General features: G+C 39.0%; 1 protein-coding gene across 1 annotated transcript in view; it reads left to right on the top strand.

The window, feature by feature from the left end:
- Positions 1-23,044, top strand: part of dock8 (dedicator of cytokinesis 8) — a 51,912-nt gene that overhangs the window by 9,166 nt on the left and 19,702 nt on the right. Inside the window, exons 3-28 of the mRNA XM_030143047.1 lie at positions 3,705-3,880; positions 4,195-4,266; positions 4,765-4,873; positions 7,732-7,941; positions 8,300-8,385; positions 9,131-9,197; positions 12,058-12,207; positions 12,380-12,460; positions 12,599-12,761; positions 12,917-13,053; positions 13,430-13,523; positions 13,730-13,892; positions 14,585-14,702; positions 14,984-15,054; positions 15,421-15,565; positions 15,824-15,925; positions 16,133-16,228; positions 17,643-17,877; positions 18,008-18,172; positions 18,297-18,478; positions 18,828-18,920; positions 20,405-20,500; positions 21,152-21,301; positions 21,567-21,680; positions 21,816-21,971; positions 22,292-22,431. Coding sequence (XP_029998907.1) covers positions 3,705-3,880; positions 4,195-4,266; positions 4,765-4,873; positions 7,732-7,941; positions 8,300-8,385; positions 9,131-9,197; positions 12,058-12,207; positions 12,380-12,460; positions 12,599-12,761; positions 12,917-13,053; positions 13,430-13,523; positions 13,730-13,892; positions 14,585-14,702; positions 14,984-15,054; positions 15,421-15,565; positions 15,824-15,925; positions 16,133-16,228; positions 17,643-17,877; positions 18,008-18,172; positions 18,297-18,478; positions 18,828-18,920; positions 20,405-20,500; positions 21,152-21,301; positions 21,567-21,680; positions 21,816-21,971; positions 22,292-22,431 — 3,371 coding nt within the window. The remainder of the gene's footprint in view (positions 1-3,704; positions 3,881-4,194; positions 4,267-4,764; positions 4,874-7,731; positions 7,942-8,299; positions 8,386-9,130; positions 9,198-12,057; positions 12,208-12,379; positions 12,461-12,598; positions 12,762-12,916; positions 13,054-13,429; positions 13,524-13,729; positions 13,893-14,584; positions 14,703-14,983; positions 15,055-15,420; positions 15,566-15,823; positions 15,926-16,132; positions 16,229-17,642; positions 17,878-18,007; positions 18,173-18,296; positions 18,479-18,827; positions 18,921-20,404; positions 20,501-21,151; positions 21,302-21,566; positions 21,681-21,815; positions 21,972-22,291; positions 22,432-23,044) is intronic.

Genomic DNA, 23,044 nt, shown 5'->3' with positions numbered 1-23,044 from the left:
TTCATGTTGACCAAGTGGAGTGGTTTCCATTGCAATCTCTCAGCTTTTCGTTGTTGCGCTTACACTGCAGAGTAAGTATATCCTCTTTACTGTCATTAACACTGAGAATGTCTGACTCAGTGTAGCCTGTTATAATTTCAGTCACTGCAAATTCTGCTACATCACACTTAACAGCCTAAAAAACCTCTTTCTGCATTTCTACACAAGAGCTGTGTTTTTTTTCTTATTCCAACAATACATGAGAAGGGACTATCGTCATGGCTTAATGTGCTTTTGTTAAACCCAGCCTGACATTCTTCTTTGATTTAACAGGCTTTGAAAAACCTGGTTTCGCAAGTTTTAACACTAGATTGAATGCCGTCATGACTGCTTGTTTTCTTGCCTCTTAGGTTGAAGCCTAGCAGAGAGTTAAGAGTGATTCCTGCTCTCTAAAGCAACCAGTCAGAATGATGCATATAATCCTTTGCAGGGATTTGTTCCCACTACGCTGTAGTCTCTCTGTGGTGCTCTGTGAACTTCTGTTGTTGCCTTCCACATTTATATATATTCCTCTCTCAGACCTCTTGCTTTTTTCTATTTTTGTCATTCCCTCACATTTCTCTCCTCTTTGCTGGCCTACATCTCTCTCATTTAAAGTTTTCTAAGCTCTTTGGCGCTAAGTCTCCTGACATATCTGTGTGCATGACTGACTGAGCTGCTGGCCTTTGATACTTTCCCAGTGATGATCCTTGAGCTTGTCAGCTGACAGGGTTGAGGAGGAGCTCTTGGACCATCCATCCCACCCCAGTTTGTTGCCTGCAACATGGTTAATCTCTAACCTGCTTGGGAAATGGGTCAGTGCCTTGGCTACTGACAGCCGCTGGATGGGGCCTGCTTACCTTGCAGCTTACACGGGCAAATCTTTAATATGGCTGGATTTGGGATGCGAGAGAGGGGTTTTAATGCTATAATCTCGGTGATGATAGTTTCCCATTATTCAGCAGTCACGTCTAGAACTGGGATGAGGGAGGGATGTTTGTTGTTGCAGTTGTAATGTGAATCACTTTGTTGATTATCACCATCCTGCCTCTAGCACTCCACTGCTATTTTTAGTGCCTGAAATATCAAATACTGACTGATTAGTATTGTATGTTGTTGGTTTAATGTAGAAATGGAGGGATTAAAATAAAAATCAGCTTGTGTGCAGTGCATGTTTGTGTACTCGCATGCATTTCTGTGTTTATAAGTACCTGCACATGTGTGCGGATGTAGTTTCTGTTCCTGTCTGTTGAAACACCAGTTGATAGAGGGACGCCTCGCTGATGTCACTTCCTTTTCTGTCTTGTGGTTTCTTCCCTTCAGCTCTGAACTGTAAGACACTTTGTCTGAACACTCGAAAGTTGCATGAAAACATTCTGGCGGTTCGAACAATCGGGAAGAATCAGGCAGCTTCAACATTTTCATTCATTCACTTTAAATAATTCCTCCAGTTTTGCCAATGCAGAATATTTTTATTAGGTTTTCAGCTTCTATGAATAGGAGGTTTGATTTGAAGAGGATCTAAACTGGGGTTGTGGCTTAGATTAAGCAAAACCCATTGAGCGTCAGTAGGTACACAGGTTCCTGTATCCGGAGTGCGCCATTTTGTACGCTTCCTTTTTATGGTGCAGTTTGCAGTTTTCAGTCGGGTAAGTGTTCTGTTTTGATATGAGCTGTTGTATAGTGATACTTTATTATAACAAGTGCACTTAGTTGTTTTAATAACATGAAGATGTGGCTTTACTTTGAATGAATGGTGTTTGTTATGAATTGTTAATGTCTCTAGTCTGTTCTCATTCTCTCATTCTAACTAGTGTCTGGTAAAGTGATTTGGATTGATAGTTTTCAGTGAATGTATGTTCCATAAGACAGGCTTCAGTGACAGTTTTTATTGAACCATAGTGCTTGTAAATGTAAACATTTCTCAGACAGCTAATTTGTTGTGGCATGTGCTTGCACTGTGCATTGATGTTAACTCTAGTGATTCCTGCAGTAAAAATGACATCCAGTCTCATCCAGTGCTGCAAAGACATCACCTGTACATTCCAATTTTGGCTACTATTCTGTGCCGATTTTGCAAGGGTTTAGTACAGTTGTTTGCTTGCTCCTTTCATGACTCCACAGAGCAGTAGGCGCTGATCAGAGGCATGCATATATTTGCATTCATTTGTTTTCGTTAGCCTCCATACTCAACAAGAAAAAGGGGCCATGCTAGTGTGATTATTTGAACTTTGAACAACACAGGCAGTGAGATGCATATGGAGAACACTGCTGCTGAAGAGACACTGTTGAGGCCCACTCCCCTTTGTCAGAAAAAGGAGTTTGGGGTTCTTCAATCTGACTTTTAAAGAAATAATGATACAGTCAGTTATTTCCATCTTCAGTGCTATCCATTATTACTAACTTGTGATATTGTGCTTCGCAGAGAAAGATATCCTCCAGGGTGGATTGATGTGCAAAAACATGTCTGAAGGCCAATGGAATTTGTTCTGATTTCAAAAGTTAGGAGCAGCAGTGACTCATGTTGTTGCAGCATTTACCTCTATCTTTTCTCTGAATTGTCTCTTTGAATTGTGTGCGTGTCTGCAAGTGAGTTATTTGGCTTCAGATGATTTTTTCTCCGTCTTCTGTGCAAACACCTTATGATCTCACACTCTCACACTTTACACATTTGTCATGCAAATTCCTTTCGTGTGGGATGGTGTGCAGCATTAAAAGCTTTAATCTTTTTGTGTATACTGGTTTTATTCTGTTTACATTGCATGTGTTTAGAGAATTAAAAAGACAGTTTCCTGTTCGTATTTGAGTCTAATACTGCGGTGAACATTTCTTTTTGAGCTCTTGCCTATCAGAGTGGGCAAACTCTCAGATCAGCTTGGAAGTCTGCCCACTTTACTGCCACCTTTCACAGAAACACCTGCTCCATGCAGGTTCCTCTTTTACAGCTATAGCCAGCCGGGCACCACAAAAGAGACATGTGTTATCTCATCAGTTGTGTTTTTTTTCCCAAGAGAACTTTCTAATGATGAAAAGCCTGTCTGTTTGTCCTCTTCCCTGCCTGTTCAGTGACGTTATGATAAATATATGCTGATTCAAGAGCACAACTGAACATCACAACCCATTTGTACTGTACATAAATGTGATTTCAGCTTAGGCTTTGATGTGCTCTAGCTCTGGAGTGTGGGCTGATAGTTTGTGTCTAAAAATAGGTTTAGGAAAAAAAGCCCTTTGCTGTCTGATACAGGCCAGTTTTTTCCAGTTTCTATTTATGAATGTGCTCGGGTCCTTTTTTTTTCCCTCGACAGGTATGAGGTTTAGAGAAATAGTCATGATTCAACATGTTTGGTTCCACCTCCTTTCTTAAGATTTCTGTTCTCAGTGCACTTCCTCTGTACTGTGTGGATATGATAAGCCTCTTACTCACAAATATTAACTATTATAAGAGGATACTATGTTTTCTTGTTGTCACTTCCATATTTCCCTCTATCTTATACATATCCCAAACCTTATTTTGATTCAGTATCCTGACATTCTGTACATCTTTGCTTTCCTAGCAGAGAACCCACATGTATCTTACTGAAATTTACTGATTGTTCTCTGTAGACCAGTCTTCCTTTATTTTGCATCATATGTCCTGATTCTTTGCTTCTTTTCTTTCCTTCCTCCATCACCACTTGATTCTTTAGCCCCAGTCATATGAAGCAGTGGAGCCTTTGGACCTGGAGGAGTTTTTGATGTCACAGCTACAAAGTGGAGACTCAGCTCTGATGCAAGAGCTCGGAGACTTTCCTGATGATGACCTGAAAGTGGAGCAGGTGGAGAAGGAGTGTCGGACTGTGAAACACTCTGTCCCAGCGGATGGGTGGGTCACCATAGAGGATGCACACTGAAAAAAACACAAAAACTTCTAAATAAGAAAAAAGAAAGCTAATGGCTGTTTTGTCATGTATTAAAAGTGACCCTTGAATAGTACCACATGGCATGACGTTATTCAGTATAAAAAAATATTCTGCTATTGTGAATTATTTAAAACTCTATCAGCATTTGCCCTACACCTTGACCATGAAGTAGAGATTAAGATAAGAAAGGAATGTCAATTTTTCACTTGTCTGCGTACATTTACAGGCATATTTGCATTTGCTTTTGTGCCCATATTTCTTCTTCCTCTCTCTGCAGAGTGGAGTTGGAGCCCCATGTAAGAGACTGTGTAAAGAGTTACACCCAGCCATGGCTTGTGGTCTCTAGAAGGTAAATAATCTACCACAGAAACACACCATTTATAATGCCTATATTCTGGAATGACCTTCAGAAAGTTTATCTGATACACATGGCCATATGGTTTTACACTGGTACCTTTGGCAGTGTAGTTTAGAATTTAGAAACATTAAATCATTTTAGTGCACTCGTACATCTGGACTATATGTATTCCAGCCGCTATAATGTGCAACATATGCTAACTGTCTAGGATTTTGCACGTGCTGGTGAAAGAGGAAGCAAGAGGCTTGAGAGTGACTGATAAATTTTATACAATGGGATCGAGTCTCAGATCCTTTTTGTTGCCGTCTCTTTCTCTCTGTCTCCAACAAACACTTGCCTCTATGCTGTCACTGTGTTGCGTAAGACTTGTGTTTGTGTTGTTATCTGGTGATTAGAAGTGCAGAGGTGTATCAGAAGTAACTGTGCTTGTTTTTCTTGGTGTGTGTGTCTTTGTGTGTGTGTGTTGCTGCCTGATTCTTGTCTCTGTAGGTGCCAGGGAGATGGCTGGAGCGCATATTCAGAGCGAGCCGGTCTGCACAAACTCCTTCGGAAACAGACCTTTGAGTCAGACGTCCAGCCTGAAAACCAGCAGACACCAGTAAGAAAAAGAAACCATGCATTTAATGAATTCAACTTAATTATACAACACTGATTCAACTCACCTTCTCAAGCTTCAGTTTCTCTGAAAAACTCTTGGTTAAATTTGCCAGAAATATCTGCCAAGAAAACACTTACTGCAGGAAGTGCTGCTGAGCCTTGTCTGGTCCAGCAAACTTAGTCTCAGTCTGATCTGTCCAGTTGCTTTTGGGTCAGGGGTTATATCACCACTGTTTAAACAGTTACAGTACTCTTGATCAGCTTTGTTTACAGGTTAGATAAAATATATTCTATTATTATGGAATTCAGTATATATTTCACATGCAATCATACGATTACATGTGTCTAAATATAGATTTAAAGAGTCAAAGTTAAATGTTTCCTAAGCAGAAGCCCTTGAATACTAATACCCTCCATTTGGTTAAAGTCTCTTTGTTAGGGGACAAAATTAAAGGGAGAGCAGTATGGTAGTCCATACTGATTAAGGCTTGAGAGAGGAAAGACAATGCAAGGGAAACATGAAGGAGGGGTTGGTGCAAAAAGTGGTGTCAGACTGCGTGGGGGATGTTTTAATGGTGAACAGTGTGTTGTTATTCCTAAAAATCTTTCTACTGCAGCAATGTTTATATGTGCACAATCTGGTTTGCAAACAACTAGTTATCAATGTTATTTTTAATCTTCCCCTTGTAAGTTGCTTTGGAAAAAAGTATCTGCCAAATGCATAAATGTAAATGTAATGTAATGAATATCACACAAATTTCAACTCTGATCCTCTCTTCGTCTTCCACAGACATTCACAGACAAGGTTCACATTAATCCCTAATATCTGCCTTAGTCCTTTACTGTCATTACAATTTCCTTCCTTTACTCTGTAATTATTTCAAGCTAAGTTCCCATCCTCTCACTGCCATCTCGCTAGCTCTTTTGTCTAATAGTGGCCAAATCCCTAGCTCCCAGCATCAAGCATTCCCAGCCAATCAAAGTCCCAGTCAGTTCCACTCTCAGCCCCTGGCTAGTTACCCAGTCATCCCTCACTACCAGCAAACCCCACCAGCCCCCCTCCTGTCTCCCCATTCTTGCCAATTCTGGTTAATCACCCAAACCAAAAGGCCCTTATTAGAGCCTTGGGCTTCCCATGATCTACATGCCAGAAAGAGAGTGACAGAGAGAGAAAGAAGAGCACCATTGTTCCTCAGTACGTAATGGGTCTCTTCTTTTGCTCAATCTGCTTTTGCAATAGCCCTGGGTTCATTATGTGATGGTCTCTTAGAGTCTCAGTAGGGTGATGTTCTGTCAGGTTGGAAGCTCGGTCAGTGTTTGCCTGTGGGATAAGAGTGGAGAAGTGAGGTAGAGAGATGATGGGAGAGAAAGAGACAAGGAGAAAGTGGTGGACATGAAAGATGGACTGTTCAAAGCATGATGCATGATGGCAGCAGAGAGGTTATGCCCTGTGTGGTTACCAAGATTGAGAAATTTTATGTTCCTCTAGTACCAGGCTGCTGGTAACAGACCAGTCAAAAAAGTATCTGTTACACTCATTTCCTCTAGAAATCCCAGAAGAGCAAGACATTTTAAAGCTCAAATGCATTTATATTAAAGTGACTGAGTGAAGTTTACCACACTGCACAAGTTATTAACCATAATCACAGCGAACCACAGGCCACAATAGACATTTTATAAATGTTTCTGATGCCTGGTTTTCTTATCAGAGCTTTCTCAAGAATGACAGAGGGCATATTGATGCTATTTGTGTCACATCATGACTCTATGTGAAGAATTTTAAAGGCCATAAGGACATTGTCAGTGCTGAGTCTCATTTTTTGTGCAGTCAGCTTTTGCTGTTCCTGGCAGGTTGAATGTAGGCCAAAAATTGCAGCATTTACTGAGCTTGTTATTGAGATCCACTGTGGCTTTAGGTCAGCGGGTCACCTCAGCCTAATTTAATGCTCTCATTTTTGTCCGGGAAGCCATCAGCCTGCTGGGAGATCTCTGATTACACAACCTGGTCAGCTAATGTAAAATGCATCAATATTACTAGTCATGAGTAACCTATACCATTTTACCAAGGGTCAAATATTCAGTGGTCTTATTTTATATCTGTGTATTAAAATACAGTAACAAAAAACTGCGTGTTCATATGGAAGTGGTTCTAATTGAAAATGCACACAGCTGTGAAGTACTGTAATATAATATGCACGTCTGAGGGGGAGATCTCACATTACTAATTGCACACAAAAAGTCTTACATGTTCTCTTGAATATACACCTATACTGTATTCTCTACAGTGAGTAAGGCTAGATCACAAAAACACAGGAGACCGTCAGTGTCTCTAGGCCAAAACACTGAGACTGTCTAGACTTCCTAAATGCCTGTTAGCTGTTTGTGTCTGCTGACAACATAACCATGGAGGCTGCATTATTAATACAGTGCATGTTGTCGACTGTGCTTAACACAGTTTTATGCACTCTCAACAGCATGCAAGTATAGGGTTAGCCTTGTATTGTTTAAATCATGAAGATGTAATCCTCACATTAGGGAAACTCAAAAGAACACTGGATAAATTCCTGATGAATCCCAGGAAGTTCATTAATGGTAGGAATGTTCATCTGTTTATTTATTTAAGTCCCCTTTTCAATGAGGCAAAGAAATGTTTCGACCAAATATCCACTATTATACCAGAATAGCCTTTGCTGTTTTAATAATATCCCCTTGGATGTTCAGCCTTAATAACCCCTTATTTTTCCTCTTCCTTTATTGGTTTCCTTCTCCAGTGCCCTCACTTATACATATCATTCGTCTCATCCTGCTCTCTCTGTTGTCCTCTGTCCCCTCTTCCTTCTCTATCTGTCTTTGCCCCAGGTCAAGTCTCCAACTCTAGCAGGGTTGACTGATGACTGTGGCCGCACACTGACCTCCTCCGACTTTAACCTGCGGTGTTTAACCCCGGACCAGAGAGTTGAGGGGCTGCTGGCTTTCAGCAGTCATGAGGAGCTTGACCGCTTCAACCAGGATGCACGGCAGGGAAACAGACACCCTGAGCTGTTTGCACTGTACCCACCAGCTGACGAGGTTAGTAAATTGGGAGCTGTACATTTGTGCTTTTGCATAGCAGTCACTGTGTCTATGTAGACGAATGAAAAGTGAATGTGTGGGTTGAGTTAGTCTGTGACTTTCTGCTCTTCTTCAGCATCTCTCAGTGGATATACAGCAAATGACTAACAAGAGCACTAAAATAAACATAGTACACAAATGTTATATTTATGTTATACTCCAATATTTAGTCTTATTATATTTCATATAGGTCATTAATTGTCCCAAGACTGTACCATGGAGACATTAATTACATACCTAGCATACAAAGCATTTTATCAATATTTCTGTCCTTTGCTTGCTTGTTTGGAAAACTTTCTTTTCTATTGTGATCTAGGAAGAGGCAGTGGAGATCAGGCCCATTCCTGACTGTCCTAAAGAGCACACTGGAGACCGCATCCTGATCAGATGCCAAGCCATCAAGTACGTCATCAATTTTCATAAAATGTAGGAGGTTCAATGGCTCTTTAACAGTTGCCCTCTGTCTCTGTCATAAGTTGGACAAAAGACTTAACAGTTAGTTGTGTTAAAAGGGGTTGATTGTAAGGCTGTGTTTGGTAATAAACATGGGCTTTTCTTTAGCATTTAACATGCAGTACATTCTTGTGTGTCACATCTGATCAGGAGTTAAAACTCTGAGTTGAGTTTCTCCTAAAGGCATGCAGTAGATGTGACGGACAGAGCGGTGTGGGAGGGTGGAGTGCTGTGCACTGGTTGCTACTCTCCAGAAAATCACTTTCCCTCCCTCTCTCTGTGGGATTTTGCCTTTGTGTCTCTTTCCCTTTCTGTCTTACACACACACACACACACACACACACACACACACACACACACACACACACACACACACAGGGTTTCTTTGCCTTTGAATCTTGATCTCGCTCGTCCCTTTTTCAGCCCTTAAAACTTCCAAATATTTTTCTTGACCTCATTTCTCAGTTTGCAGTGGTTTGGCAACAGCATCCCCTTTCTTTTAACCTTCATTTCAAACATGTCATCACTTACTGTAATACACTTTTTGCTTCCCACACAACAATAATATACAAAAATGGCATAAAATAGTAAAGAATAGAATACAATCTGAAAGAGTTTCAGTGTGTAGCATGTTGTCTGCTGTGCTGACACTTTTACATATTGATTTGACTTTTTTTTTTTTTCATCATTGTAGGTTTGAGATTGACATTGAGCCTGTATTTGCCACAATGGCCTTGTTTGACCTAAAAGAGAAGAAAAAGGTAAGTGCTATCTTGTTATCAGATGAATCACTACTTTTTTCTCTTTTGTCATAGGGTCAAATTCCATCTCTATCAATGTGTATAGAAGAGACTGAACAAAAATATTTTCAGTAGCTCTACAGTAAATGTTTTTGGAACTGTTTTTGACAACTGTCACTTGAGGACAAAGTGAAAATTTACCTCTGACTTTAATCAACTTTTTGTCTCACTAGAACCCAAATGTGACCAGTGATATATTAGCTTAATCAAATTAGCTTCATGAAGTATTAATTGATTAGTGGTAATGTATGTTATTTTTGCTACCATCATTATTTTACTGTAACATAACATTTATTCTTTTTTTTATTTCATCTTTATTTTAGTTATTTTGGCTGGCTGCATGATAGTGAAGGATCAGTATAATCTACAAGCTTTTAGCCGTCATCATCCTCACATATTTATGCCCCTTAGGGGGTCCTTCTATTTTTTTTTTTTTTTTTTTTATAACGACTAATACTCTGCAGATTTTTCCCAGTCAACCACTTTGAACCATGACTCTTTGCATGTTTCCTATGGATTTACACAGCTGGATAGTTTTTTGGGTGAAGGGCCTAGGAGGATTTAGTTTGTACTTATGTGCTCATGGATCTCACAGATGAGACAACGTTTTGGCCGTTAGCTTTGCCCTTTCTCTGTGCTGCCCAGCTGCTTTCTAGCTTGTCTGCAGGACTAGGACTCTTAATGCGGGTTACTGGGTAAGATAGAGCAGTTTAATGCTACATTATTGTGGAAGTAGAAGTGTATTAAGTAGTCCTGGAAAAAGCAACAGTAACATTGTAAATCAGACTTTCTGTTGCATGCATCTTGCTCATAGCCTCCTGTAAATAAACCAAGGGCATATTCTGCCACTCTTGGTGTCAGTTTATAATATTAGAGCTGAAGTGTCACACTGTCGCAGTGTATCTTGCTTAAGGTGACTAATTTTATTACACAGAACCTAGCTTTGTCCTTGTGAAAGTTAATGGTCTGTTTTCAAAACATTAAGTATAGACAGAGCCTGAGCTGTGAAGAGTGTGAAGGAGAAATGTCCAAGCTTGTTTTGTTAGTTACATTTAATTAAAGTGGAACTGTGAAGCATTTGCCAGTGACCCATTTATCTCTGAACCATTCACTCTTTTTTCTTCTTTTTTCTCTCTCTGTCCTCACTATTCTTGTTTTCAATTTCTCCTCCTTCTCAAGAGTCTTAAACTTTAATGTGTTCCACCTTCTTGCTGCCCCTGTGTTTTTCTGCATCTAAGACAGCAGCCCCTGTATCTCATAGGAAATGGGAGTGTTTGTGTTTTGTTTTTTTTTCACATCTGTAAAATCTGCAACAGATGTTCACGTAATTCCCCGTAATACTCTGCTTATTATTCATGTCTCTTTGGTCCATCAGCCAAGGTACAGACACACGATTTGACCCAACAAGTGGCCTGCTTATGGCTTAACCATCATATCAGATTCATGGATGTGACTAGAGAGAGTTTTTAGAGCACACATACACACAAACAGAAAGAGGCTGTTATGAAATGTCCGATTGCCTCACAGTTTATTAAAAACATTAATAGCAATAACTAATCATTGTCTTCTTGTTTTGTGCAAGACTAGACAAGCTCAGTTTTGCTGGACTGTCAGCAGCCTCTTGGGAGGACACAGTATGTGATCAGAACAAATACAGGCAGTCAACAGTGAAATCAGTTAGCCACGTCTTTTAGTGTGTCTGCCGTTTGCTTGAAGTACAGCTCTCACTTACCAAAGATAGCTGTTAGCCCAAAGTGGAGAATGTACTGTAAAATATTTGTTTGGGGAAAAGTCTTTCCAAAAAAATCCAAAAATTTAAGAGCCTCTTTATGCTTCTTTTTTAATATTAAAACAAAAAGAGAGATGTATACAGTACATAAAAATGCACCAAACCTGCCAACTCTCCTTTGGTTAGTGAGTAATCCATTAAAATGGTTGTCACTCCCTGTCTAAGATCTGACAAAATGGCATTTGTCTTATACACATTTAGTGCTTTGACTGTCCCAGCTAAATGTTGTTGAAGGTAATTACCCAGAGTTTTTAACTTGCACTTTGTTTGACATGTTTGTTCTGTTTAATGGTAATGTGAGGCAGCTTTTGCTATTTAGTCAGTCTCAGATTAATTGGCACTCAAGTGATTTCTGTGATTGCAAGCAGTAATTTAGCAGTTGAAGGCGGACTCCTCCACAGCAGCCATTTGGGAACTTTCACTCTTGTGGTAAATGTGCCTGATGTTAAAGTGAACAGGGTCAGTACAGTTGTCAAGGAACATTTTTGCTGAAGTTTGGCTTCCTGTTGACAGGCGTTGGACCACAATTAACAAAATGAGATTTAGGACGAACCAACAGATCGGTCTAAAATTCTGTCCAAGTGCGTAATCTGATCATGTTTACTGACTGTGAGGATTCCGGTTAACGTATTGGACAGGTTTGGCTGCCTAGGAGTCTCCTATGGTGTGGTCAGTGTAATTGAGGTCCTCTGGGATGCACAGAATGACAGAGAGTGGTTAATGGCTTTCCAGTGAAAAGGATCACATGACACACACCATGCCAGGCCAGGCCAGGACATATGGCTCTATTCCTAGTCTCATGTCATTAGGGAGGCCAAAGCAGAGTGGACTGAATAGATGATATTCCAGCTCAGAATTTGGTTTCCATGGAACAAGCTGCTGCAACTTTTCATGAACTTATTTCTTTAGTCTCTCATCCAATATTACCCTTAAATGACATTTTGCATTTTCTCATTCCCTGAAGTTATTGTCTTATACAACATTACTTTTCTTCATAAAACATTTCAGTAAAACTTTCCTGTTTTCTTTCAGATATCAGAGAACTTCTACTGTGATCTGAACTCAGAGCAGTTTAGAAACTTTTTAAAACCACACACTCCCCATGTGGATCACTCCAGTTTAGCCAGATCTGCCATCTTCTCTGTCACCTACCCCTCCACTGATATCTACCTGGTCATCAAGGTAATGACAAATCCCTTAACATTGGTCACATAGTATTACACAGGAAAACTAACAATTCATCTATTTACCCTCAGTAAAATCAAGAGATCTTTATTCTGTCATAGCCTTTATATTCTTTCCAGAATTAAGCAATATACTTTAATGACTTGTATATTTTGTATTTATGTTGTAGATTGAAAAGGTTCTCCAGCAGGGTGAGATCAGTGACTGTGCAGACCCTTATATGACTTTGAGGGAATGTGACTCTGCAAAGGTAATAGATGTTAATAATTATATGTTACTCAATTCTTCGATTTTAAAAAGAAAGAGACACAGTACTGTACTTTCACCTTTTAACTTGATCAACCCTTTCTAATATTTACTGCAGGTATTTTTTCTTTTTCTTTTTTAGAACAAGGACAAGCTGGAGAAGCTGCGAGGACAGGCGGAGGCATTCTGTCAGAGGCTGGGTCGCTATCGTATGCCTTTTGCCTGGGCAACCGTTAATATCATGGATGTCATCACCACTGCCGCTGTAGATCGAGACGTCACTGACTCAGATAGTTTAAAAGGAGGTTTGTACTTTAGAGGCTGGAACCAGTAATTTTCTTCATGCATCAGTTTTAGTTATTAAGAGTCTATGACTACTGAATGTATTTGCCTGAATGCTGAATTCCTTAGATAATCCATAGTAATTGACCAACTGATCTTTACACTTTGTTTAAAACAGGTAAATCGAGCAGCATTGACCGCAGAGCACAGCTTCCCAGGAGAAACTCTGAGCGTTACAGTACCATCGATGAGCACTTTTGTAGCATTTCTGCCTTCAAACCTGCTACCATCACTATCAGCACCATCTTCAAACAGGTTGGACCAGCACCCAAACACAAAATGACAAATATATGTGACAGCAGAAAAAGTATCTCTGTGAGATACAAGATAAGATTGTGGTTACAGGCTATCCTTGTTTCATTCTTTGATTGACTGTGGTATGTCATGCATTCCATCTTTTTAGGTAATGTTCCTACCATGTAGCCTTGACTTTCAGTTCCAAGAACCTAATGTCAAGTATCATTTTACTGGTAGAACCACCAGGACTTAACTCTGAGTGAGAGTCTGAAAGGAATGGGGATATTTTATCCTGTCTTATGTTTTGGCTTTTTTTCTTTGTACTTTCTTTCATAAAAATGTTTAAAAAAAAATTGTTCTGTATTTGAATGTGCCCATGTGTTTTCTGTGTCAGGAGGGAGATCGTTTGAGTGATGAGGATTTGCTTAAGTTCCTTTCCGACATCAAGAAAACCTCAACTCCACAGAGGAGAATAAAGACCATATCAGGTCATCAGTCACTACATATAAACACCTATTTTTATATTTGATTTTATTTTGCCCTCATAGTTATGCTCTACAGTTATGGTTGGGTATGATTTAATGCATATACATCTGTTGTATTTGGTAATTTTAGAAAATCAATGTGCATAAAATGAGCAGTGCACGGTATATACAGGTACTGATATGTGCATTTGACACATTTAATGTTCCAGGCTCCATAAAACTGGACATGTCTCCAGTGCATGACTTGCCCCAGTCCTGTTTGTCCACTGAGCTCATCCCTCTTATACCAGTGGCTGAGAAGAACATTAGGCCTGTCAAAGAGGTGTTGGAGTTTCCTTCCAGTGAAGTGTATGTCCCTCACAATATTTATAGGTAAGTTACAAGGCTGAGTGACCTTTGACAGTTGGACTTCTAGATTTCATAGTTGGTTATTGTACAGATGGAGATACACTTGAGTATGATGATTACTGGTTTGAAGCATAAACAGGTAAGGTGTGCTCTCAAGCACAGTTTTTATCGCTTGAAGAAAAGAGGCAACAAAAAACAATCAGGGAGTACTCATTACTCAAGAGCTGACATTCCTTTGCAGCTTTGTCCTTTTAATGTAGTTCCTATTTTTAGGTATTTCCATTCAGGTTACCTGTGAAACAGCAGAGTAACAATAAGGAGGCAGCCAGCTTTGGCAGACATTTGACTTTGCGTTATACTCAATCTAAAATGGTTTTGTCGGTGACGAAATATTAGTAACTGCATGTGTGAACATGCCTTGTGCACTGTAATTACATACTAGCGTTCTCCGAGCACTTGTTTGGTGGAACCTGTAGCGTTTCCCAGTATCCCTGTTTTCAAAGCAGATTATAGTGTTGTATTTAAACCACAGAAAGTCACAGTAAATTGCTGGTTGTTGTGGTTTTGCTGTGACATTACTGTCACCTGAACACTGTGTGAGTGAAGATGTTACTGCACATATGGTGCCATCTAGTGATTTAAACTGGAACTGTTTCAGTTTTGATGTATTAATTAAACAGGAAGTGTCACTGGTAATGTTTCTGTCCTCTCCGTAGGAACCTGCTTTATGTCTACCCTCAGAGGCTGAACTTCGTCAACAGACTTACGTCAGCAAGGAACATCACCATAAAAATTCAGTTCATGTGTGGAGAGGATGTGGGCAGCTCTCTGCCTGTGAGTGCTGTTTTTGAAATCTATCAACAAACAGTTCAGTTGTCACATTAGAGTTATTATTTATATTCCATTACTTGAGCTTATACTTATGTGTCCATTTTGAACTTGAGTCTTTACAGACCAACCAGTTCATAGTTCACACAGTTCATTGAGGAGGAAAAAAAGTCTTATGTAACTAACAGTTTGATGCTATGAGACTAGACATCAAATTATTGATATAAACCTTGTAAAACAGTCATTATAGAAACACATTAGTCACCTTTTCACCTGTTCATTCTCAGGTCGTTTTTGGAAAATCAAGTGGTCCAGAATTTGTGCAGGAAGTCTATACCCCTGTTACCTACCATAACAAGTAAGTGCTAATAGTCCTAATTTGCAAATCCCCTAGAAATATAATTTGTTTTTGTTTTCAAATATTTTTTATTTTGCGAAGCCTTATCATAGTACAGACTTGAGATCCCCTGATTGGTACGTTATGCTTCATTTTTGATATCAACATAACAAACGCACCAGAAATGTAAAGAAGAAAACACTGATAAAGTGAGCCACTGAGATAAATCGCTGTGAAATATAATTTGTTTTTATTTTAAAGTGAATAGTGTGACATAATTGTTGTATTGACACGTCTTTGTCTCTCTCACACTCCGGCTGCTGTTTTCCTATATTCAACCTTCTCTCCTGTGTTATATTCTCTGTCGCTCACTCTGTGTTTTCTCAGATCCCCAGACTTCTATGAGGAAGTAAAGATAGCCCTTCCAGCACGTTTGACTGAGAGGCATCACTTGCTGTTCACCTTCTACCACATCAGTTGCCAGCAGAAACAGAACCAGAGTGGCAGCTGCGAGACACTCATTGGATACTCTGTGAGATTTGCCCTTTAGATCCTTAATCGTATTTTTGATGTCCGTATTTGCCCATAAAAAGTCACTGTGATACAGGCAGCAAAAGACACTAATCAAATCATAATGGCATTTACATCTTCACAGACACAAACAGAATAAGTTTGTTCTTTGATAACAATATTAAATAAATCATTACAAGTCATATTTTATCTCTTAAAACTGTTTTTTGGATTGTTAAAGTACATATGGTAACTTTTTGCTGCTTTTATTGTGATACAGTGGTTGCCCATATTAAATAATGACCGACTACAGACCGGTCAGTTCTGTCTGCCAATTGTCCTGGATCGACTGCCTGTTAACTACTCCCTGCACTCGCCTGAGGTATGCATATCTAAATATTAGAGTATGTGCTACTGTTCAGACTGTTCTTCATCAGGGTAATAAATCCATACATCTAACAGTCAGTGCTACACATCACACACTGCCTCTGTTTAGCAAAGAAAAAAAAAAGTTTTCCTGACAGATATTCTTGCGTGATGTACTCACACATACATTATATTCTGCATTTCTTTTCATGTTTTTGTGTAGAAACTTCCTGCCCAGGCACCCCCAGTCAAATGGATGGAGAGTCATAAAGGACTTTTCAACCTCGAGGTCCAGGCTGTGTCGTCTGTGCACACACAGGTGAGATTTCACACAAAAACAAGCATTACAACACATAAGACATGTAGCGGTTAATCGGTTTGGCTGATTAATGCAGCGCTGATGGGATGTTTTACAAACTATCAGCGCTAGCAGAACTTGGTGCCAGTAGTGGCTGATGACATTTTGCATTTTCTCATTCCCTGAATGTAATGTCTTATACAACATTATTTTTCATCATCAAACATTTCAGTAAAACTTTCCTGTTTCCTTTCAGATATCAGAGAACTTCTACTGTAATCTGATGTATTATATCTGATATCATGATCCTCAAGTGGAATTGTTGACATTGAAAAAAATAGTTTTATCTAGTCATTTAGATTTTTTTTTGTGGTTTGGTTGAAGTGAAGTTCCCCAGTTGTGTTTATAAATTAATTTATGAATTTATGAATTTATTAAGATAGGTTTTATTAATTAATGGCTCGTTTATTACTGATTAGAGGTGTAATTCAACAGTAATTCAACATCCAATTTGCAATGAAATAAAAGATATTTTCTGTGACCAGTTTTTTGGTGATATTGGCTCATTAACCCTGAAAGACCGAGACCACCAACTGTGTCTAAAATGACTGAATTTCTCAAAATGTTCTAAAACCTCTGAGCCATTAGTCCTACCCATATTCCTTAACAATCAAGTGAAGAAGAGCTTTTCAGTGATACCACATACTGTACGTCCTCTTTGCTTATTCAGATTTTGCATAGCAAATGTGTTCAAGCTCTAACATTTTGCAGCATTAATTCATCATCATTTTTAAAAACTGAAGCCAATTAATGACTGTAACCTGCTTAGGAAAGGTTAGATGTAGACAAAGAAAAATAATTTGGAAGTCTAAAACATCCAAAATGTCACATAAAAACATTCATACTGCAGAAAAAATATCTAATTAATTAATCTGTTTTCAGACTGGGCAAATGGAAAATTGTGACTTTAAATGAACTGAATGAATTTTGAGGTTGTACTGAATCAGATTATGATTGACAGCTGATGTTGACTGATATGTTAGGACAGAAAAATTATGTATGCTACAATAAGTACACATGGGATTCCACACAAACTACCCTGGGTCTCTGAAGATTAATAATAATAAATAGTAGTAGTATTAGTGTGGCATTTAAGTAGTGGGTTTTTTTAATCACAATAGTTTCCTCTATGAAACTATTGTCATTGAATGTGTTCTTAAAAATCCACTAATAGTCAAACTCTGCAATGCACTAGAAGTTGGATTGGTCTGTTTCTCATTAATGCTTCAGGCAGGCAAAAAATCTTTACAATGTAAAGCATCCACTATGTTTACTTCCATTTATCTGTTTCTCTCTGTGTTCCACTGTTACTTTCTGGCTTTCACCATGCTCTACAAACACTCCACTATAATTAAGCCTCTGTCTTTTAAACCAGGATAACCACCTGGAGCGCTTCTTTACCCTCTGTCATGCCCTGGAGGGTGGAGCCACATTCCCGCTTCGGGTCAGGGAGGAGAAGATCCCAGAGAACAAGTTGGAGCATGAGCTTAAACTCAGCATCATCTCCCTGTCCTCCTCCAGTTTAGAGCCTCTGGTTCTCTTTCTCCATCTGGTGTTGGATAAACTTTTTACCCTCATCATGCAGCCCATGGTCATTGCTGGCCAGACCGGTGAGGGGTTATATGACTTACCTGAATAGGCGTAATTAGCAAGAAATGGCATTTTGGGGAATCATGAATATATTGCATTATCACTGTTGCAGCTGTTGTGAAATTATTGTATTATGTCTGTGTTCTACAGCCAATCTGGCCCAGATAGCCTTTGAGTCAGTGGTGTCTATTGTCAACAGTCTCCATAACAGTCAGGAGCTGAACAGAGACCAGCAGGGTAGGAACAGCCTCTTGGCGTCCTACCTTTACTGGGTCTTCCGTCTCCCCGATCCCCCTCGGGACATGCATAATTCAGGTACTGTTTATTGAATTTTAAGTGTGGTTTGCTGACTTTTTCTTCTATTTTTCATTTTCCCTGCGAGTCTGTTTGCTGTGTTTAATTCAAGGTCTTTGTTGTTTGTTCATTAATATACCCTCAGCTTCAGGGAACCTGGTAACTTCTACAGAAAGCCGTTACAGCACCATGGGTCGAGCCACTGCTGCCACAGTTGGCAATATGCTTCTCCAGTCCCGAATCCGCAGCAGCAGCAATCCTGACATCCCTGGTCATCCACACTCCTCTCCTGAAGATAATGAGGTCAAAAACATATTCTCAGCCAAGGTACAGATATTGCGACATACATTACATTGACTTTTGGAAGCTTTTTCATCTGATAATTAGCATTGAGTTAAAATTTATTCATTTTATGATAAAAGCTTTTCTTTTTCTTCCCTTATTCACATTAAAATCCACATCTCACCAGGGCAGAGTATGGTTTAATATATTTATCATACACACACTTTGGTATGCAAATATCCCAGCATGCTTGCTCGTACACACAAAACAGCCATTTGCTTTTCATCCCCACAGTACATTAGGTGCTGTAATAGGCCTCTAGACAGCCTCACCAGTGAATGCATCCATCTCACTCAATGTGATGGAACTTATGTGTATCTGTGTTTCTTTCCAGGGCCTTAACAACCCTGGAAGTCGCATGTCCACCTATGTGGATGTTAACAGCCATCAGAACTCTACAGGAAGCACCAGGCCATCCAATAGAAAGGTACACATATCTCATTTGTTTGAACCTATCTACATATATATTTACACTCAGCCACCACAATTATGTAAGAAGTGATATGATGTGTTGTATATTGCATTCCTAAGCAGATTAGATACAGGAAGACTCTGCATTTATATTATGAATGAAAGCATCACAACACAAATTTTATACTTTGTTTTCAAATCATGTAGGGCACACGTGTCAAACATGCGGCCCAGGGGCCAAATCCGGCCCTCCAAACCGTCCAGTCCGGCCCTTGAGATTAATTTGTGAAATGCAAAAATTACACTAAGATATTAACAATCCTTTTAGTTCAGGTTCCACATTCAGACCAATTCAATCTCCAGTAGGCAGGACCAGTAAAATACTATCATAATAACAGAGAAATAATGACAACTCCAAATGTTTCTTTTTGTAAATGTAAATATTTTCACATATTTACACTAAAACAAAGCATAATTTTGCAAAAAAAAAATGTGAATAACCTGAACAAATATGAACAACCTGAAATGTCTTAAGAGAAGTAAGTACAATTTTAACAAAATTCTGCCTGTTATTAAATATTTTGTGTGTTTGTAGAGCCACTGTGATCTGTAAGTTATAATGTACATGTGTAAATGATAAACCGAGGCAGAATATTGTTAAAATTACACTTATTTTTTTCAGTTTGTTCATGTTATTCACATCTTTTGAAAGGATAGTTTGTAAATATAAACCTTTTCATAAAGTAAATTAACTTTTTTTGCTCTAAAACATAAAGAAAAGTTTGGAGTTGACATTATTTATATATTATTATATTATTATATCACTGGTTCGGCCCACTGCAGATCAAATTTAGCTGAATCTGGCCCCTGAACTGAAATGAGTTTGACACCCCTGATGTAGGGTATGGCATGTACAGGGTGTAACCCTGCTCCAACACCCCTGCAACCTTCCCAAGGATTAAGCAGTTTGGAAAATAAATGAATAATTTTCCATCAAAAATACATGATGGAATATCACAAACTCAGCTAAAATTGTGCAGCATTGTTAAGGCATTAAGAAGTTGTCATAAGAAAATCAAATTGAGTTTGAAAGCAAAGTACACCTTTAGCATCTTAGTCTATTTAACCATAAATACCATAAATAAAACCGTCAAGTATCTGTCTTGTTGCTATAGCTACTTGCATGTATAATAGGCTAAGCACAGTAGTGATGATAAATGTAATTTCACATATATTCTGCTTTACCAGATTAGGTGTACGCATCTGTAGGTACTGTATTAAAATTGATGAGTAGGCTAGTTACCTTTAATGACCACAAGGGGGGAGTGTGACACTGAGGACTTCAGTAAGTTTCTATTCAGTGTTTTTCCCCCCTGGTCAAAGCTTAATCAGCTGCTTCCAATGTTAGGGAATACTATCATTGATGAGATAACCTTTAAAGTATTAGCAGCTAAATGCACATTATTCCTCACTGTAGTTTGTCTGCTTTGTCTCTTGCAGCAGTTTCACGAGGAGCTGGCCTTGCAGATGGTTGTCAGCACTGGAGTCTGCAGAGAAAATGCTTACAAATATGCATGGTTCTTTTTTGAGCTGCTGGTCAGTACTTTTTTCCTTTTTTTTGAGACTATAGCTTCTTACTGACACAATGAAAGACACACTTATAAATGAAAAAATGATACATGTCTCTGTTAATAATAAGTAAATGATAGTAATAAAAATGACTCTAACCAAACCGTGCATGACCTCATGGGTATACGCCCATAGGACAAACAATAGATCTACTCATGAACAAAAGGCACTTTGAAATCCATGCGGGTCATTATTAATTCACTTTACATCTGCCTTGTTATGCAGTAATTTGGCATCATCACTTATCTTTACTCTCATCTGCTCAATTTATCATGTTATTTATGTGCATGCCTGCATGGAATTCACAATCAGATGCGTATTTTAATATTTTAGTTAATAAATCACACCAAATGTAATTAAGTTAGAAATAAATAATGAAACACTGTTTTGTCAAGGTGGTATTTTTTTTTCATCAAATGTGGTGCGCATCTGCGAAGTGACTTGACGTAATCTATTTTCATTTATTTGCATTTATATTGAAGCAATCTATAGTTCATGTATTGTATTTAACATCTCGTCGTTTTATCTTTAGTATTCATTTTACAGTTTATAGCTGAAGAATTTGCTTTGCTAGTGTATATTTCTAATGAGTGTGAGTTTGTATCATTATTTAAACAGGTGAAAAGCATGGCTCAGCATGTGTCTCAGCTGGATAAGAACAATGTCCCTCGGAGAAGCCGCTTCTCTGACCGATTTAAAGACGACATCACCACCATTGTCTCTGTGGTTACAGCTGAGATTGGGACTATCCTCGTCAAACAGCAAAAGGTATGAAACATTAAGACGACCACAATCACAACAGAGTAAGCTTGCTAACATCTCTCCCACCTTTCCGTCTGTTTGGAGTTGGCTGGGCAGGTGCAGTTGCAGCCTCAGTGTGCATGTTGTCATGTCCTCTACACGACAGGGAGTTGGCAGTGCTAATTACATTTGTCTCGGTCGTATGAAAAGCTCAGCTTGCACAGCTAGATTCTCAGCAAGATCCAGTCAGTACAGCTTACTGATTGCTGTTTGTTGATTGTTGTTGTTTTAGGAGGTAGAGCAAGCAGAGAAAGTCAACATTAGCCTGGCCTTCTTCCTCTATGACCTGCTGTCTCTCATGGACCGGGGATTTGTTTTCCAGCTAGTGAAGAACTACTGCAACCAGGTAGACGGTGATAACAGACCAAAGCATTTAATGTTCCTCACATTTATATTCACTGTTGTGCTTTAGATTTTTTTGAAGTCTTTTTTTCCCCTAGGAGTTTTATTTACATCTGCATATTTATTGTTTCTTTTATAGATGTCCGCCAAAAGTGTTTCAATGCCAACACTGATCAGCATGCGTCTGGAGTTTCTGAGAATACTGTGCAGTCATGAGCACTACCTCAATCTGAGCCTTTTCTTCAGCAGCCCTGCCTCCGCCCCTGCCTCACCATGTCCATCCATCTCCTCACAGGTCTGACAACCTGTCAGTTACAATTAGCACTTTTCATTTTTAAGCAGTTTATTTTTTTTGGAGCTCAAAAACAAAACTTTGTCTTAGAAGGTTTTAGAAACTGAGCAGCAATCAGTTGGTGACATCTGTCATCCTTTCACATGAAATTAAAAGGTAGAAAATCGTGATCGATGTAATGCTTTATGCTTTTAAGAGGCCATTTAAGAGAACGTTACAAATTATTCATAAAAAGGGGAGTCAAGGAAATTATTAAATAGCGGAGATGAGACCACGCTCTTTCAGTTTCCTCTGTCACTCTTTCATTTCATCTCTATTTTCAGAGTTCTGGTTCATGTAGTTTCCAGGAGCAGCAGAGAATCTTGGGGCTGTTTGAACTTTCTCAGGAATTCAAACAGCAGCACTATCTCACTGGTCTGCTGCTGACAGAGCTCAGTGCTGCTCTAGACATGGAATCCGAGGGGTATGTAGACACACACGTTCCCTTTCCTTCTAGGTGTGTGCATGTTTGATATTACCTTAATGTGCCATTGAGTTAGAAACCAGGTTAAACTCTTACTACTAAGGAGATGTTGAAAGATGATGTGCAGTTTAGATATAATCATACCCTTAGTGACACTGTTTGTGAGTTTACATTTTCCTACATTTCTTTTCCATGTGTACTCATTTGTACAGCTGCATTTATTAATCTTTCTCTCAAATCTTTCAAGACCTTTATTTGTCCCCGGGGGCAATTGTTTCTTCAGCAGTAGCATTTACAATAAGAATTTAATAAAACAAACAACAGCAATGACAAAACAAAGTGAGACACAAGATGACAATCACATAAAAAATTGGTGGTGCAATAAAAACACATACAGTACAGAGCTGAGCATAGAGATGGCTGAGGGTATGAAGGAGAAGTTGTATCTACTGGTTTTGGTTAATGGTTGTCTGAGGTGGGAATCAGAAGGCAGGAACTTAAATTCAAAGTGCAGAGGGTGAGCACTGTCGGACATGATTGAGTTTGCCGTCTTTGACACCTGGTTATTGTGTAGGTCTGAAAGAGATTTTTGCTGAGAGCCAATGATTTTACT

The sequence above is a fragment of the Sphaeramia orbicularis genome, chromosome 9 (genome assembly GCF_902148855.1).
Source record: "Sphaeramia orbicularis chromosome 9, fSphaOr1.1, whole genome shotgun sequence".
Lineage (NCBI taxonomy): Eukaryota > Metazoa > Chordata > Actinopteri > Kurtiformes > Apogonidae > Sphaeramia > Sphaeramia orbicularis.
Note: the sequence above shows the minus strand (reverse complement) of the source record. Positions and strands in the feature narration are given on the sequence as shown.